Source organism: Panthera leo, chromosome E1, assembly GCF_018350215.1.
Source record: "Panthera leo isolate Ple1 chromosome E1, P.leo_Ple1_pat1.1, whole genome shotgun sequence".
NCBI classification, from domain to species: Eukaryota; Metazoa; Chordata; class Mammalia; order Carnivora; family Felidae; genus Panthera; species Panthera leo.
In genome coordinates, this window is record NC_056692.1 from 27064493 (window position 1) to 27082191 (window position 17699).

General features: G+C 37.9%; 1 protein-coding gene across 1 annotated transcript in view; it reads right to left on the reverse strand.

Annotated features, from left to right (window-relative positions):
• Nucleotides 1-7748: 7748 nt before the first annotated feature.
• The window catches only part of DHX40 (DEAH-box helicase 40), a 46421-nt gene continuing 36470 nt past the window's right edge, over nt 7749-17699 (reverse strand). The window contains exons 13-18 of the mRNA XM_042917180.1: nt 16167-16281; nt 14968-15076; nt 14166-14260; nt 10397-10466; nt 9703-9931; nt 7749-8261 (exon numbers count right to left, since the gene is read on the reverse strand). Of these exons, the coding sequence (XP_042773114.1) occupies nt 8122-8261; nt 9703-9931; nt 10397-10466; nt 14166-14260; nt 14968-15076; nt 16167-16281 (758 nt within the window). The 3' untranslated portion in view covers nt 7749-8121. The remainder of the gene's footprint in view (nt 8262-9702; nt 9932-10396; nt 10467-14165; nt 14261-14967; nt 15077-16166; nt 16282-17699) is intronic.

Sequence of the window (17699 nt, forward strand, 5' to 3'; positions counted from 1 at the left end):
TGAACGGGGGAGGGTCAGAGAGAGAGGGAGACACAGAATCTGAAGCAGGCTCCAGGCCAGATCTGAACTGTCAGTGGGGCTCAAACCCACAACCCGTGAGATCATGACCTAAGCCAAAGTCGGACACTTAACCAACTGAGCCCCTTAAAGCAAAACTTTAAACCTAACCCACTGTACCAATTATTTAAAATTCAGATTTTAATGAAACCAAAGGGTTTCATTAAATGGTATACTTTACCATTACTCAATAAGTGGTTTTGCCATTTAAACAGCTTTGAAACATCTCAGCCCCATAACTTCCTGGATATGAATCCTACAGGATTAGGTAAAGAGCATCATATCAAATGCACTGACTCAGGTATCAGTCAACCTATAGTGCCCACTTTATTTTGGCCCTGTACAAGGCACTGGTTATAGGTGAAGCTCACCTGAAAGGAAACATTTACAAAACCAGAAAAAAAATTTCATGGCCTTTTTAGTATGAGATGGACCTGAATTTATACTCAGTATTGTTCACTACTCAGGCTTGTCCTAAATTTGTGTAGACAAGTTTTATAATGTATCATGGATGGCAAATAAGATCTATACTGAATCTTTATTCTGTGTCAGGATTGAGCATGTCCCAAGTGAATAGCCAAGACTAGCCCTGTGGGACTACAATCTGGAATCTAGTCATATTATTTAGGCCCCTCCCATGTTGTCTAAAGGTTAAATCAGTTTCCAACAGAGGAATGAAGTAGCTCATAACATTACCTTAAAAAGTCCTCTGAGGAAAGTTGGTTCAAAAATAGTGATACACACAGAACACTATGGACAGAAAAACCTAGAAAAGTTATAACCATGCTGATCAATAGAGAGTTGGATGCATGTCAGTGTCCCTTTCATATCCAAAATTTGAAGTCATAAGAAGCTTGAGGGGGATTTATACAGGAAGGGATAATGAGGATCAAGGTGTTGGAATGATTGTTATGGGCTTTTTATTTCCTTTCTAAATATATAGAACTGTCTCTTCACCTCCTAGAGTTATTACTGTCTCCAAAGCAAGGCATGACCCACAAACATGTTCTCTCAGCAATCGTAAAATTCTGTTACACTCCAGGGATAGTTCCACTAGTAGCAATGCACATATGCAGCCTTCTGATAGTAGTAAACTCTTTCTCAGAACAGAATGGTTAAAAACTAAGATCTGAGGGCACCTGGGTGGCTCAGTCAGTTAAGCATCCAACTCTTGATTTCGGTCCAGGTCATGATCTCACAGGTCATGAGATCGAGCCCCACGTCAGGCTCTGTACTGACAGCATGGAGCCTGCTTGAGAGTCTCTCTCTCTCTCTCTCTCTCTCTCTCTCTCTCTCTCTCTCAAAAATAAATAAATAACCATTAAAAAAAATCTGGTAAGCAAAGTTTTGCTTAACTCAATAATAAAGGTTCAAGGAAGTATAATTTACTTGATCAACAAACACCTTTCAGTACATACAATGAAAAGTTAAACAATGTTAAAAACTCTTGATTAATTAAGACAATATTGTATATGGAGAAAGCAATTCTGACTTTTAAGGTCCTCAGGTTCATCACTGTGAAGTTTTTGTAAGTACACCTACATATGTAGCCTGATCTGAATATATACCAAATTTAGGACACACTACAAATTACTTTTTTAAAAATGACTTACCTCAATAGGTCATGACTGATAAGGGTAGATTATGTAAAATGAACCAAAAACCTGGTTATTTACTTTTCCTGGTTGCTTATATTCCAAATAACTGTGAGTTTAATGTTGTATAGTACACAACCATACAACTAGTCATTCCATAACATCCCAGTAATGGAAAATATATAGCATTCATATAAGCCTACCTCATATTCATTGATTTAAATTTCTTTTTCTGAGCCAGCCCTGTTAGCATTAAGAGGCATGAAAAAGTTTCTTTAGGGTGAAAATAAAAACTAACCTGATAAAGACAGTCCTTTACCATCTCTGTACTTTTGGGTTATCTAGCTAAGCCATCAAATCAGACATAGATATTATACTCCTCATTACTGAAGAGGGCTTAAAAATTCCAGTTCTTGAAAGGGAACTAAATGGAATAGCAGACTGGCACACAATGGCAGTCTCCAAGTACTACATGCTATAAACAGATAACCTGAGTCCAAGAGGACTTTCAGATTTTTCTGTCTCCCAAGAATGAGTGCCACCCAAATTATTCATTTTATCTACTTAGTGTTAGCCCAAGTTACAGACTGGAAGCTGAAAAACCCTTCAAAAAAGCCCCTCTCAAGGCGACATGATCTTTCCATTGTTGTGATGGATCTTTCCATTAACTTTGATTCCTCTCCCAACCACACAAATACTGTCTTTTTTATTCTAGTCCTAGTCTTACTCCTACTCTGCCTTAAAAACTGAGCTTAAAATCTATTTATCCTACTTGTTAAGCTATTATAACATTTACTGACTGTACCCCCTGTTTAATTCAAAACCCAACTTATGTTGTCAATAATCATACCTGGAGCTAGCACAACAATCATTTATAAATATCTGACATATATACAAGGCACCAAACTGGGTGCTAGGCTATTATTTTGGATTAACCCATCTCATTTCCTATGTATTAGCTGAACACCAAGTAATATTAGATTAAGAAACATGTAGCTTTTATCTGGACAAGTAATGTGATCTTTTCTTCAAAAATCTTTAATAGTTTCACAAGAGTTTTGTATTATTCATATTTTAAGGTTAAAGGAACAGCTAACAAGTAATATGGATTACTTTGAAATTTGGGGGGAGAATAAAGACTATAATTTAAATTTATTGATACCTAACATTATGCTCATTCCCGTCAACTCTGCTATAAAGAAAAATAAAAGGGGCACCTGAGTGGCTCAGTCAGCTAAATCCAACTTCAGCTCAGGTCATGATCTCCCAGTTGGTGAGTTTGAGCCCCGTGTTAGGCTCTGTGCTGACATCTCAGAACTGGGAGCCTGCTTCGAATTCTGTTGTCTCCCTCTCTCTCTGCCCCTCCCCTGCTCACGCTCTCTCTCTCTCTCAAGAATAAATAAACATTATAAAATATTTTTTAATAATAAAGAAATATAAAAGCCAGAAAAATCTCAGATACTTCATGAAATTAAGATCTCTTCTTACAAATGAAGTAATCTGAATTAGAATTGGTATGTGAAAAGTACTTTCCTGGATTAAAGTGTAAGTGGTAAAAAGTGAAATCAAAAGAACGATATTTCCTGATGTGAAAATTATATGAAATCTAAACTTCATTGTCCATAAATAAAGTTTTATTGGAACACAGCCATATCCATTTGTCTATGTATGGCTGCTTTTATACTACAACAGCAGAGTAATTTCAAGAGAGACTGTGTGGCCGGAAAGCCTAAAATATTTACTATCTGCCCTTATCAAATTCAAATCAGTTATTTCCTATAGACAGTTTCAACATAAGGAAAAAGATGAGTATCTAAATATGTAAGTTAAAATAATAATGAGGCACATTTTTTGTTCTATAATTAGAAGAATATTTTTGAGTGACAACAGGCTGCAGTAAGGCAGGCACTTTACTACATTGCTGTTGGGAACATAAACTGGTTCACCTGTTTTGCAAAGCAAACCATCAGGAGTCTCAAAAATCACTTTCAATGCTATAAAGAATTTGACCATAAGAACATATCACAATTTATTCAACTATTTTCCTATTGATAGATACATATGTATTTTTCAACTATTTTGCTATTAGAAACACTGGAGGATATATAACATTTTTATGAATGCTGTATTTAACATTTCCATGTATTTAACATCAATCATCAACTGATGCTAAATCTATGTGAGTCAAACTTTATGAGGAACAGCATATTTTCTATAATCTCAAAGAGTTTCTAGAATCTATATCTAAAGGTGGGCGTGCTGGGTCATAGGTTATGCACATCTTCAACTTTACTACACATTCGCCAAAATGTTCTCTAAAATAAAATCAATTTATTCTATGCCAATGCTTTTCAGGCATATTGACTGTTACTAATCTAATGGAAAAGAATGGCATTTCACTGTTTTCAACTGGATTTCCCTAATTACTAGTAAGATTTAGTATCTTACTGACCATTCATGTTTCTTCTTTTGTGAGGAAATATGTCCCTTGGATATTTTTCTATGGTAACATTTGTCTTCATTGTCTCTTTTTGTTTTGTTTCATTTAGTAATTTGAAAAAGTGAATCCTCATTCTTTTAAGAACAAACTTCTCCATTATCACCACTGTTGCTCCAAGGCTCCTTCCACCTTCTTAACTAGATCCAGTATTCCTCTCATACTATTTCTCTCACAGTGGAAATCAAATTCTTTTGTTTTTTTAAGAGAGAGAGTAAGTATGGGCTGGGGAGAGGGGCAGAGGGAGAGAGAAAGAGAATCTTAAGCAGGCTCCACGCTCAGTGTGCAGCCTTAAGTGGGGCTCAATCCCATGACCCTGGGATCATGACCTGAGCCGAAATCAAGAGTCAGACGCTCAACTGACTAAGCCACCCAGGTGCCCTGGAAATCAATTCTTTTTACAGGAACTCTTGTCACAATTACCTTAAAGCTTTAATAAATTCATATAGTACAAAATGCCATAACTTGGTTTCCAAAGCCTTCCATAATCTGTTCTCAACCAACATTTTCAGCCTGTTACTTTCTTACATATAATCCATGCACCAAATAAAGAGACTGTTTGCTACCCTTCTCAAATAGCCCCTGGGCTTTTTAAATTCTCTGTCTTGATCTATATACTAACTCCCATCTGTTTATTGGAAATTCTTCAAAGAAAGCTCTTTCTCATAATATAATGCGAACAAATAAATATAGGAAAGAATTTGGGGGCACTTGGGGTGGCTCTGTCGGTTGAACGTCCAACTCTTGATTTTTGGCTCAGGTCATGATCCCCACCTCAGGCTCTGTGCTAAGTGTGGAGCCTACTTGAGATTCTCATTCTCTCTCTCTCTCTCTCTCTCTCTCTCTCTCTCTCTCTCCCTCCTTCTGCCCCTCTCCCCAACTTGTGCACACTCTCTAAAATAAAATAAAATAATTTTAAATATATTAAAAAAAAGAATTAGGAAAAATAAATCACCATTTTGCAACCATAAAAATAAAACTGATTCAGCAAGAATCATCAGTTGATGATAAATCCAGAGGATGATAATTTATAAGAAACAGGCTATTTAACATAATTTCAACATATCCCTCCTGAAATTACTTATTAATTATAAGAGTAACTACAATGAAGAAATCAATATACTCTAACCAAGTAATCAAAATTAATATCACCAGGGCACCTGGGTGGCTCAGTAGACTGAGTGTCCGACTTCGGCTCAGGTTTGTAAGTTTGAGCCCCGTGTCAGGCTCTGTACTCACAGCTAGGAGCCTGGATCCTGCTTTGGATTCTGTGTCTCCCTCTCTCTCTGCTCCTTCCCTGCTCATTCTGTCTTTCTCTCTCTCAAGATTAAATAAACATAAAAAAAAATTAAAAAACATTCATATCACTAATAAGGGGCATATACCATACCTCCAGATTTGATGCTTGAGGAAAGACATTATGCAGTATTCTAATAAAAAATGCATAACCATGAGGAAACATTAGAGAAATCCAAATTGAAGACATTCTATAAAATAACAGCCTGTGAGTGCCTGGGTGGCTCAGGCAGTTGAGTGTCTGGTTCTTGATTTCGGTTCAAGTCATGATCCTGGGGTCATGGGATTGAGCCCCACATCAGGCTCCACACTGACCATGGAGCCTGCTTAAGATTCTCTCCTCTCTATTTCTGCCCCTCTCCCCCACTTGTGCTCTCTCTAAAATAAAATTTAAAAAGAATTTTAAAAATATATAACTTAGCCTGTATTACTAAAAAGTGTCACAAATGTTACTCAAAATGTTAAATGTGAAAGAACAAGAAAGACTGAGGACATTTTGCAGACTAAAAGAGATTAAATACAATACACAATTTGTGATGGGATCCTGAACTGGGGGAAAATTTATAAAGGACATTATTGGGACAACTGATGAAATTTGAGTATGGACTATAGATTTAGAATGTGTGCGTAACATTTATTAAAATGAAAGAGCTTTCATGCTAAGAATCCACATATACCCCCACATTTAAAAAAATACACTGAGGGGCGCTAGGGTGGCTCAGTTGATTGAGCATCCGACTTCGGCTCAGGTCATGATCTCATGGCTCATGGGTTTGAGTCCTGTGTCGGGCTCTGTGCTGACAGCTCAGAGCCTGGAGCCTGCTTTGGATTCTTTGTCTCCCTCTCTCTCTGTGCCTCCCTGGCTCACACACACTCTCTCTCTCTGTCTCTCTGTCTCTTTCTCTCATAAAGAAATAAATATTTTTTAAATATTAAAAAAAGAAAAAAGAAAATACATTGATAAATATACCTGAGAAGAGAAACTGGTAAGACTAATGTACTGACGGTGTCAACAGCACTGGAGATTACAATGAACGAATTAACCACACAGGGAATGTTAGAGGAACCATCATCGCTAACCTTACTTTAAGAACAAATACAGAGAGGGGTGCCTGAGTGGCTCAGTCAGTTAAGCATCCAACTTCAGCTCAGTCATGATCTCACGGTTCATGAGTTTGAGCCCCACATCAGGCTTTGTGCTGACAGCTCACAGCCTGGAGCCTGCTTGGGATTCTTTGTCTCTCCCTCTCTCTGCCCCTCCCTGCTGTGCTCTGTCTCTGTCCCCATCTCTGTCTCTCTCTCAAAAGTAAATAAACATTAAAAAAAAAAAAAAAAGAACAAACACAGAGATTGGGTCCTTATGTGATTTTTCAATAAAGGCTCAAGTTTCTAGAATTGAACAGAAAACTGTTTAGACACCAAAGGAAATAACTGCAAAATAGTTACCTATAAAAAATTTAGATTCTTAATTTTTACAAAAAATATCTAAAAACACACATTATACTGCCTTTTGAATTTTAATGACACTAATAGCTTTATTTAACAAACATTGAGAGACTACTATGTGCAAAGCACTGTGCTAGGTGCCATGAAAGATACAGATATGAAAAAGACATAGTCCCTGCCCACAAGGAGCGTATAATCTAGTGGGGGAGACAGACAAATACACAAATAACTAGAATACAAGGCAGTAAACAACAGAGGGGCAAGTGCTGACTGTGGCCTGAGTGTGACATAACTAGCCTCAAGGTTCCAATTTGAAACACTGGTGATCTGGTGTTGGCTGCTTTGAAAAAAATCCCATCTCAAGATCAGCATAACAGATGTTTAAATGGTCATACCCAAGCAGCTGGAGGCAAGAGACTAGGCCAGGTGGAGGGGCTGTTTGCAACTGTCATGCCTACATACGTGGTGCTGATACAAGTATGTAGGGACAGCTAAAAAACAAAAACAAAAACAAAACAAAAAAAATACATATATCATCTGTCCTTTGGTTAATGGCTATAGCTACTGTTTTAAACAATATATTTTTATATAAAAAGGAATTTGTATAATCCCAGAAAAATCAATTTAAGGATTAATAATAATTCAACAAAGAATCTTGCCATAGGCAATTTTCTTATTTACTAGTTGATTAAGTCTTTTCTCTAAATATCTATAAAGCTCTGTAGCAATTAAACAGTTAGACATCTAAGTATTGCTGAGTAAAAACCTCTTATGTTTAGCCTTCTGAAGGAAATGGTCACATACCTGATAACCTGATATAATACTATTCTAATAGCAACAAGAAGGCTTTAAAGAGATTTAAGGAAAATAATTTTTAATGCTTCAAATGCAAATGGAATACACGCTGATTAAATACAATTCAATGTTCTTTGAAAATACCTCAGTGACAGCATTTGATACCAGTTAAGGCCAGCAAAATTGAAGTGAGGAAAATATCACATGTATTGTCTTTCATTGGTTTTGTATATCATTGCCTAGGACTATGGCAACTCAATCTTTTCTTTGAAAATTCCATTTATTGGTATTGGTGAACTTTGATTTGCTTTTAGCTCATATGCTAATAACAGCTGCTGACCCCTTCCTCTTGGTAGTGCTATTTAATATAAATGTCAAAGTAGAAGCACATTTCCTGGCTGCTTTTCCTACTTCCTGAATTGGAGGATTCACTGCTTAGCCTGTTTCCTTCCGTGTGTCACTGTGATCCTGGGACCTCTGCTGCTTTCGCTCAAGGAAACGAGCACGTGCATCTGATATGGACTTATCATCATTTCTTCTTTGCATTTTCTTTAGGACTTCTTTTGAGATTCCATCTGAAAACATTATAAATTAATCCAGTTAAACTTTAGTTGTGAAACTCAGTACCAGAAATGTTAAGAGAAAGAGATGCCCTGATTTTTCAATGCTAAGGAGGAAAAAAAGAAAACTAAAATTTGCCCTTTCAAAAGAAACAATGTAGCCTATGGTTAAAAAATAAAGAGCATGCCGGCTCCTGGGTGGCTCAATGGGTTGAATTTCCAAATTCAGCTCAGGTCATGATCTCACATTTTGTGAGTTAGAGCCCTGGACTGGGCTCTGAGCTGGTGGTGTGGGGCCTGCTTGGGATTCTCTCCCTCTCTCCCTTTTCTTTCTACCCCTCCCCCGCTCTCGTTCTCTCTTTCAAAATAAATAAAATTTAAAAAAACAAAAAAAACGAGCATGGAGCAGTGCCTGGGTGGTTCAGTTGGTTAAGCATCCAACTCTTGATCTCGGTTCAGGTCACAAGACCAAGTTTGTGAGATCGAGCCCCAAAATGTCAGCATGGGGTCTGCTTGGGATTCTCTCTCCTTCTCTCTCTGTCCCTCCCCTGCTCACACTCTCTCTCTCAAAAATAAATAAACTTTAAAAAAAAAAAAAAAGAGCATGGAAAAAATAAATAAGTCAATTAAAATAAATAAATGAATGAATGCATGGAGGCCTAAAGAGCCAGAACTGACCCTAATTTAATCATGTACTATAGTTATATACTGCAATAGAACACTACATTTCTAAAGACTCTTCCAGATCTATTTTTCATGACATTAAAAAAGGATCATAAAATTTGCTCCATAAATCAGCCTCAGAAAGCTTTACTGAAAAGCTTTTTGTATATGTGAGCTGAGAATTAAACTTTCTGTCCTACTTCATTCAGTACAACTGTTTACACCTCCCAACTAGGGATCTCACATTTCACAGAAAAATCCCCTGGGTGGGGTGGGGGGGAGGGGAAGATGTTCTGAAGTAATAGTCACAAAATTTTATAAACAAAATAAAAACAGCAATGGACTACTGGGAAACTGTATGGCATTATGGTTAAGAGTTTAGGTCAAATTCAAAATACAGACTCACAAATGATTAGCTATGGGATTTTTCAGCAAATTATTATACATTGCTAAGTATTTCCTCATCTATAAAGGGGGGGATGTGTACTTCCCTCATAGATAGGGTTATTGTGAAAACTCAATGAGGTAATTAATGCAAGTTATTAGCACATGGTAAAAGCTCAACAGATATTGTTTTTATTAATAATGTTGGACAGAGGGATTAAGGAAAACATGATTAACTGGAAGAAAAGAAGGAAGTCAAAGTATCAAAGTCTGAGACTCATGACAACTCTTTGCTTTCTGAGGAGATAGAGCCAGAATCTAAGCTCTATACAATATTTCCATAATTATATGAGAATTTGGATATTTATGCTCCCTGGACTTAAGTTACTAGAACAAATGACTGACTCACCCTTTAGATGCTTTACATTTTCCTTATTTGTCCATCTCCTTCTTGCATCTTCTCTCACTTCACGTCGGGCCACACTGCTCAAATCATGTGCATTAAATTCATGCAACTTGGGTAACAAGTCTCTCACCCATTCATAACGGATTGGACACACAATTCTTGCGTAGACTTTGGTGGTAACTAATACCTCATGAAAAATGATCCATTCGAGTTTGGTTTCTTGTTCATGAAGCTATACAAAAGAATTTATTTAAGGATGGTTAACTCAGTAACCTGCCTTATTCCACATTAGACCAGCCAAACACTAATAGCCCCAAATCTTCTGAATTAATTCCTATAATTTTCAATCAAACAGAAGGCATGGGCCAAGCAGTGCCTTTACAGCTTTATGTAATAAAGATATACGCTAGGGGTGCCTGGGTGGCTTTATCAGTTAAACAGCTGACTCTTGATTTCGGCTCAGGTCGTGGTCTCAATGTTGTGAGGTGGGGCTCCACACTGGGCGTGGAGCCTGCTTGGGATTCTCTCTCCACCCCCACCCCCCAAATAAATAAATGGACTTAAAAAAAAAATGGACTCAACATAACCACAAAGTGAAAAGTAGAAAACATTTGTGTATTACTTATTCCCATACCTTTACAAATGTCTTCCCTTTATTAAAAAATAAGACACTTAAAAAATAATAATAGGCACTTACTGCTGAGGAAGGATGAATGTGGACTGGGCTTCCACGCCCATCCATTGTGCAAAATGTTCTCCCAACAGATCTAAAAACCAAAAAAACCAAATGATAAAGATAAGAACACTAAAATAAAAATAAGTAGAGCACTAAGTCTAACAATGTACAATTATAATAATGTGTTCTACCACAAAGAGTTTTATAAGCAGAAGTTTAAACTTACTTGTCACTATAACTTCTCTACCAAGCCATCTTAAATAATGATACATCTTAAACAGTCATTTCAGTTAAGCACAAACATTTCTTGTTAATATGTATTAATGTTAACAATATTGATAATATTAATGCTTTAACATTTCTAAAATGATTTTGTAATAAATCCTCAAAACAACCTATGAGTTTTGAGAGTAAGTTACTTTTATTAAGAGGTCAAAACAGATTGAAACAAATCAACTAGCCTTCCAAAGGTCACAGAGTTAATGTATGGTGAAATCAAGTTCCAAACATAGGTCTTCTGATTTAAATCTTTCTATGATGATCTCTTTTTAAAGGGATAATTTTCACTATTCTAAAATCTGATAATTAGAATTTTGCACCTATCGTTTCTGTAATTCATGTTCTTAACTTCAAATTTGTATCCTCTTCTACAGTTCCTTACATAAATGTTATTCCAAAAACTTGTCAAAATATTAGCCCTAGTTCAACCATCACCACAGATGATTTCCTATAATACTTTATATACATTCCCATTATAACCCAGATCAGATTGCATTATAATTGTTTATATACTATGCAATATATATATACATATATGTATATATACACACATATATGTATATGTGTGTATGTATGTATATATATATACATATATATGTATATATATATATTTGTACAGTACAAAAAACCATTTTTTTTTTTGAGAGAGACAGAGTACCCACAACCAGGGGAGGAGCAAGGCGGGGAAGAGGGAGAAGGAGAGGGAGAGGGAGAGGGAGAGGGAGAGGGAGAGGGAGAGGGAGAGGGAGAGGGAGAGGCAGAGGCAGAGGGAGAGGCAGAGGGAGAGGCAGAGGGAGAGGCAGAGGGAGAGGCAGAGGGAGAGGCAGAGGGAGAGGCAGAGGGAGAGGCAGAGGGAGAGGCAGAGGGAGGCAGAGGGAGGGAGAGGGAGGGAGAGGGAGAGGGAGGGAGAGGGAGAGAGAGAGGGAGAGAGAGAGGGAGAGAGAGAGGGAGAGGGAGAGAGAGAGGGAGGGAGAGAGAGAGAGAGAGAGAGAGAGAGAGAGAGAGAGAGAGAGAATTCCAAGCAGGCTCCACACCTAGCTCAATCCTATGTACTATGAGATCATGACCTAAGCCAAAATCAATAGTGGGATGCTTAATTGACTGACCCACCCAGGTGCCCCCCAAAAAATCTTTTTTACTTGAACCATTTGAATTAGTTACCAACCTTATGCCCCATCATCCCCAAATATCTGAGTGTGCATTTCCCATAATCAAGGACATTCTCTTACATAACCATAATACAACCATCAAAACCAGGGAATTAACACCAATACATCACTAACATCTAATCCTCAGGCCCCACTGAAGTTTTAACCAGATGTCCTAATAAAATCTTTTATAGCAAAAGAATCCAACTCAGAATCAAGTATTAACTTTACGTTTCATGTCCCCTTAGTCTACCTCATTGTGGCAGTCTTTCTTTGACCTTCATGATCTTGACAGTTGTTTTGTTATTTATTTATTTATTTATTTATTTATTTATTTAGTTTATTTATTTTGAGAGAGAGAGAGAGAAAGCAAGCATGTGCGTGGCCAAGGGGCAAATAGAGAATCCCAAACAGGCTCTGTGCTGTCAGTGCAGAGCCCGACTTGGGGTTTGTTCCCATGACTGTGAGATTATGACCTGAGCCGAAATCAACAGTCAGGCACTCAACCAACTGAGCCCCTATTTATTTTTTCTGAAAGAGAGAGAGAGCTCATGAGTGGGGAGAGGGGCAGAAGGAGAGAGAGAAAAAATCCCAAGCAGGCTCCATGCTCAGCATGAAGCCCAACTCGGTGCTCAATCCAATGACCCTGGGATCATGACATGAGCTAAAATCAAGAGTTGGATGCTTTACGACCCTAGCCACCCAGGCACCCTTTGACAGCTTTTTGAATAGTAATTTTTTGTACACCCCTCAATTTGAATTTGTCTGTTTCAGGATGATTAGATTTAGGTAATGCATCTTTGGCAGGAACATCACAGATGTTAAGCTGTGTTTTTCATTATATTCTATCAGGAAGAACATGGTTTCAATCTGTTTCATTACTAATGGTGTTCACTTTGATGGCTTGATTTGGGTAGCATCTGCCAGGCTTCTCCATGAAAAGTTACTTTTTTCCTTTTTCCCTTAGTAATTAAGAATTTTGTGGAGGGGCGCCTGGGTGGCTCAGCCCGTTAAGTGTCCAACTTTGGCTCAGGTTGTGATCTCACCGTCCGTGAATGAGCCCCATGTTGGGCTCTGTGCTGACAGCTCAGAGCCTGGAGCCTGCTTCAGATTCTGTGTCTCCCTCTCTCTCTCTGCCTCTCCCCTGCTCTCTCTCTCTCAAAAATAAACAAACATTAAAAATTAAAAAAAAAAAAAAAAAAAAAAAAAGAATTTTATGGAGAGGTGCTCAACTAATTCCATTTGTCATTAAACTTCTAATTTATTCATTTAGTAATTTATATGACTATAGACCCATGATTTCAGATTTTATTTAGTGGGCTATATAATCTATTACTATCATTATTTATTCTGATGCTTAATATGTCCTATATTTGATCAATTGGAGCCTATTCAAGCTAGCTCCAGTGTACTTCTAACATGGCCTCAACCTTCATTGATCCCTTCTTGCTTGCTGGCAAAATAAGATGTTCTCAGCTCATCTTGTACTTTCCCACCCCTATTTCTCCAAACAGTTCTAAGTCCTTTATGTGGCAGATGGCTGTTTCAAGTCAAGATCAAGGGCACTGAGTATATTTATTGCTATTACGGTGTTACTGCTCCCAGTGCATCTGAGAGCTAGGGTATTTTTGTATGTATGTATTTACACATATACAAACACATATAACATATATATATACCATAACATATATTTTCATTCCCACATGTATATATCCATCCATCTAACTATATTGAAAACCATAAGTTCACAATAAAACCCTGAAATTTCAATCCAACACCACAGGGTTTATTCTCATTTTCTCCCGTTCAGTATTTATAACTCCCTTCACCATTCCTTATTACACTGAATTATGTGATTAATTCCTTTCTATATAATGAATCTCCCATCACCACCATTGTTACCCCTTTCCCTAAGAAGATGCCCTCCTTCTCTACACTCAGACTCTAACACTCAACACCAAACATATCCCATATGAGTGCCTTCTCCATCCTGCTCAATTACTAACATTCCACACCACCCTATCTTTCCTCAGGGATGCCATGCTCAACATGTTTGTCTTTCATACTCCACACAGAGCCTCACTCCTCTGCAAGAAAACCCTTGTCATTCAACTTAGGTGCCGATATCCCATGCTAGACAGCTGTCCTACAAATTCCCTCCTACCAAACTTAAGTTCCAATATCCCACTCTGTACCACTGCAGTTCCCCCAGCACAAGTGAAAATCATGAAGAGTCATTGTAATTGATGTCATCATAATCACAGAGCTTAAATAAACCACCAATCTTTAATATTAAATAGTTCAACATTGTAGCCAAATACAGTAGTATTCTTTATCCATTTCTCAAGCTCATTATTGCTTACCTTCGAGCTACATTTTTGAAATAGCCTGCACAAAGACATCTCCGTAGTACTTCATGTTTAGGGCCTTCAAAGGTCTCTCTTGGGAAATCACTTTGCTATAGAAAGAATATATATACAGTGGTAATCTCACAGAATAATATGAAATGATCTTTTATTTTGAAAACTACATGTTTCTAAAGACTTCTGTTTCTGGCCATATGAAGTAAGAGGGATTAGATTTACCCTTCTGCTTGAAACAACCAAAAAATGTTTTATATGAAATAATGATTTCCAAAACACTGTATATCAAGTAATAAAGGACAGCGATCTCTGAGAAGTAAATGAAGTATGGGAAATAAGTGAAGTAAGTCCAACAACTGCCCCAGGTTACGGTCAACCTTGAGAGAGATTCTAGATGAAGGGTCAGGGAAGGAAAAACCCAGTGGAACCTGAAGAACACCCTGAGCTAAAGAGGCAGAGCCGAGAGTCCAGGAAGACCAAGATGGCTAGAGTTCACAGGCCAAGAGTTCAGGAGAGAAGAGAACTCAGATAGAAACAGAACTCCAGAGATCTGCAGGAGGGCCTCTGCCAGTGTTCAACTGAGCACTAAATTAGCATATAAATGTGAGGAAACTACCCAAGGCCAGGGAAAGAACTTCCCCAAAGGATAACAGTGAACAGTGCTTGGTACTCACGCACACAGTTAGGAATGGGGTCTATTCCTACAAACCAGAGATCAGAATACCTCATAATTTGCATAGTTTGGGGTACAGTACTCAGAGAATCTTGCCAAAATTTGATTTAAGATCACTATAGCAATCACCTGTTTAAGCTTCCTGATTAGTTCTCGAAGTTGAGCTTCAACACGAAATGCTGAAAATAAGCATCTCCAATGAATCCAGTGTTTTTGGCACCACGAAGCTGGAGCTCCACTGCAGAACAAAAATACTGGTATCTTTAAAATATCCTCTCGAAGTGAAAGTCTAACAGGTGCACCTGGCGGGTTCAGTCAGTAGAGCATGTGACTCTTAATCTCAGGGTCATGAGTTGGAACCCCATACTGGACATAGAGTTCACTTTAAAAAAAAAAAAAAGGCAGTCTAACATTCTCATTTCTATTACAAAACTAAAAACAAATAAGCATCAGTTAGCCCTGTTATGAGACCTGTCCCATTACTGAGAAAGCCACTTAAGGAATTTGAGGAAACAAATTAATGTAGATGCCTCTGAGTGAATTAAAAATAATTTGTAAATTAATTTCTTTTTATACATATATGGTTTAACAAATATCCAATCATTTTCTCATCTAAGGTACTTCTAGCAAATCAAAATTCAATAAGGTCATTTTCAAGAAAGAATTAGGAAGAGAAGAAAGAAGAGAACTAATATTATAAACTAAATGCCTACTTAGTAATAGTCACCCAACATAGATAAATCTCACTAATGTTCACAAAAATGCCTTAAGGTCAACAGTATCCCCACTGAACCTTACTGTCTAAAGTCACATAGTAAATACATATTGGAGCTATATTTTAAACTGACACTTTCTAGGGGCATCGGCTCAGTCGGTTAAGCTTCCAACTCTTGGTTTCGACCCAGGTCATGATCTCAGGGTTCATGAGTTCCAGCCCCACACTGGGCTCTACCCTGACAGCACAGACAGAGCCTGCTTGCAATTCTCTCTCTCCCTGCCCCTCCCCTGCTTGCTCTCTCTCTCAAAAAACTAAATAAATAAATAAACTTAAAAAAAAAGTTTAGGGACACCTTGGGCGGCTCAGTCAGTCAAACATCCGACTTTGTGTCAGGTCATGATACCACGGTTAATAGGTTTGAGCCCCAGGTCGGGTTCAGTGCTGACAGCTCAGAGCCCAGAGTCAGCTTCAGACACGGTGTTTCTCTCTCTCTCTCTCTCTCTCTCTCTCTCTCTGTCCCTCCCCCGCTCATGCTCTGTCTCTCTCAAAAATAAACATTTAAAAAACATTTAACCTGACACTTTCTAGTACACAGAACTATTTCACATACCTTGATTTGCACTGTTCAAAGATGACAGCTAAAGTTGCAAAGTCATTAAATCCTCCAGCTTTAGCTGCCAATTCTCGATGTCTTTGTTCTGCTTCCTTCTGGTACTCTGGATCAACTAAAATGACAAGTTGAGAGGCAATTTAGTTATACTTTACATCAAATGCCTACATTCATTTTGTTTATTCAAGGTCAGTAGAATCTGCCTCACCATCTGCAGTGGAATAAGACAGAACTATATTAACTCTTGGGGAAGGGCTCTATTTACTTCCATAACTTCTTTTCTTCTTTTTTTTTTTAATTTTTTAAAATGTTTATTTATTTTTGCAAAAGAGAGAGTGTGAGTGGGGGAGGGGCAGAGAGAGATGGAGACCAAACTCCAAAGCAGGTTCCAGTGTGAGCTGTCAGCACAGAGCCCAACGCAAGGCTCAAACCCACAAGCCATGAGATCATGACCTGAGTTGAAGTCAGATGCTTAACTGACTGAGCCACCCACTCTTCTTAAGTTTTTGTTTATTTATTTTGAGAAAGAGCACGAACGTGCACACACAAATTTGTGCGCACAGGGGTGGGGGAGGGGCAGAGAGAGAGGGAGAGGATCTTAAGCAGGCCCTGCATTGTCAGCATGGAGCCTGACTTGGGGCTGGAACTTAAGAACCATGAGATCATGACTTGAGCCGAAATCAAAGGTCAGACGCTTAACTGACTGAGCCACCCAGGCACCCCACTCCTTTCCTTCTTTTAACCATACTTCAGAGATTTAACCAGAACAGTAACATTAATTCTCTCAATACATTTGCCTTTAAAATAGTATTTAGAATTTATTTTTTAAGTTCAGTTTGATCATAAGAGTAACCCATGTTCATGGTAAAAAAATTATGTAAAAGTTCAACATTCCCCACTTTTGTCACATTACCCATAAACCAATCCTCATGGCTAACCACTGTTATGAATGTGTGTCCTTCAAGATATTTTTTTTCTTTTTTTTTAATATTTATTGATCTTGGGGAGAGTGCAAGTGGGAGATGGGCAGAGAGAGGGGGACAGAGGATCCAAAGCTGGCTCTGCACTGACAGGCTGACAGCAGAGAGCCCAATGTGGGGCTCGAACTCATGAACCATGAGATCATGACCTGAGCTGAAGTTAGACGCTCAACCGACTGAGCCACCCAGGTGTCCTGTTCAAGTTATTTTCTATGTGTATACCAGCCAATGAATACAGTGGTTTATTTTTACATAAATCCATTGTATGTTTTGAAACTTCATTTAATAACGGGCTTCATATCAGTACAAGTAGAATTATTCATTCTCAGAATAGCTACATTGTACTCCCCAGGGATATAAGAACATTTGAGGAACACAATTTAACCAGTCCCTATTTATCCAGTTCCTATTTATGGGCAATTAGACCATCATATAAGCAGAACTGAACTACTACGAGCCTTTTGTTTTTTTTAACTTTATATTGAAGTAAAACATGCATGCAGAAAACTACCAGATCACAACTGTACAGCTCAATGTTAATAAACATAATAGA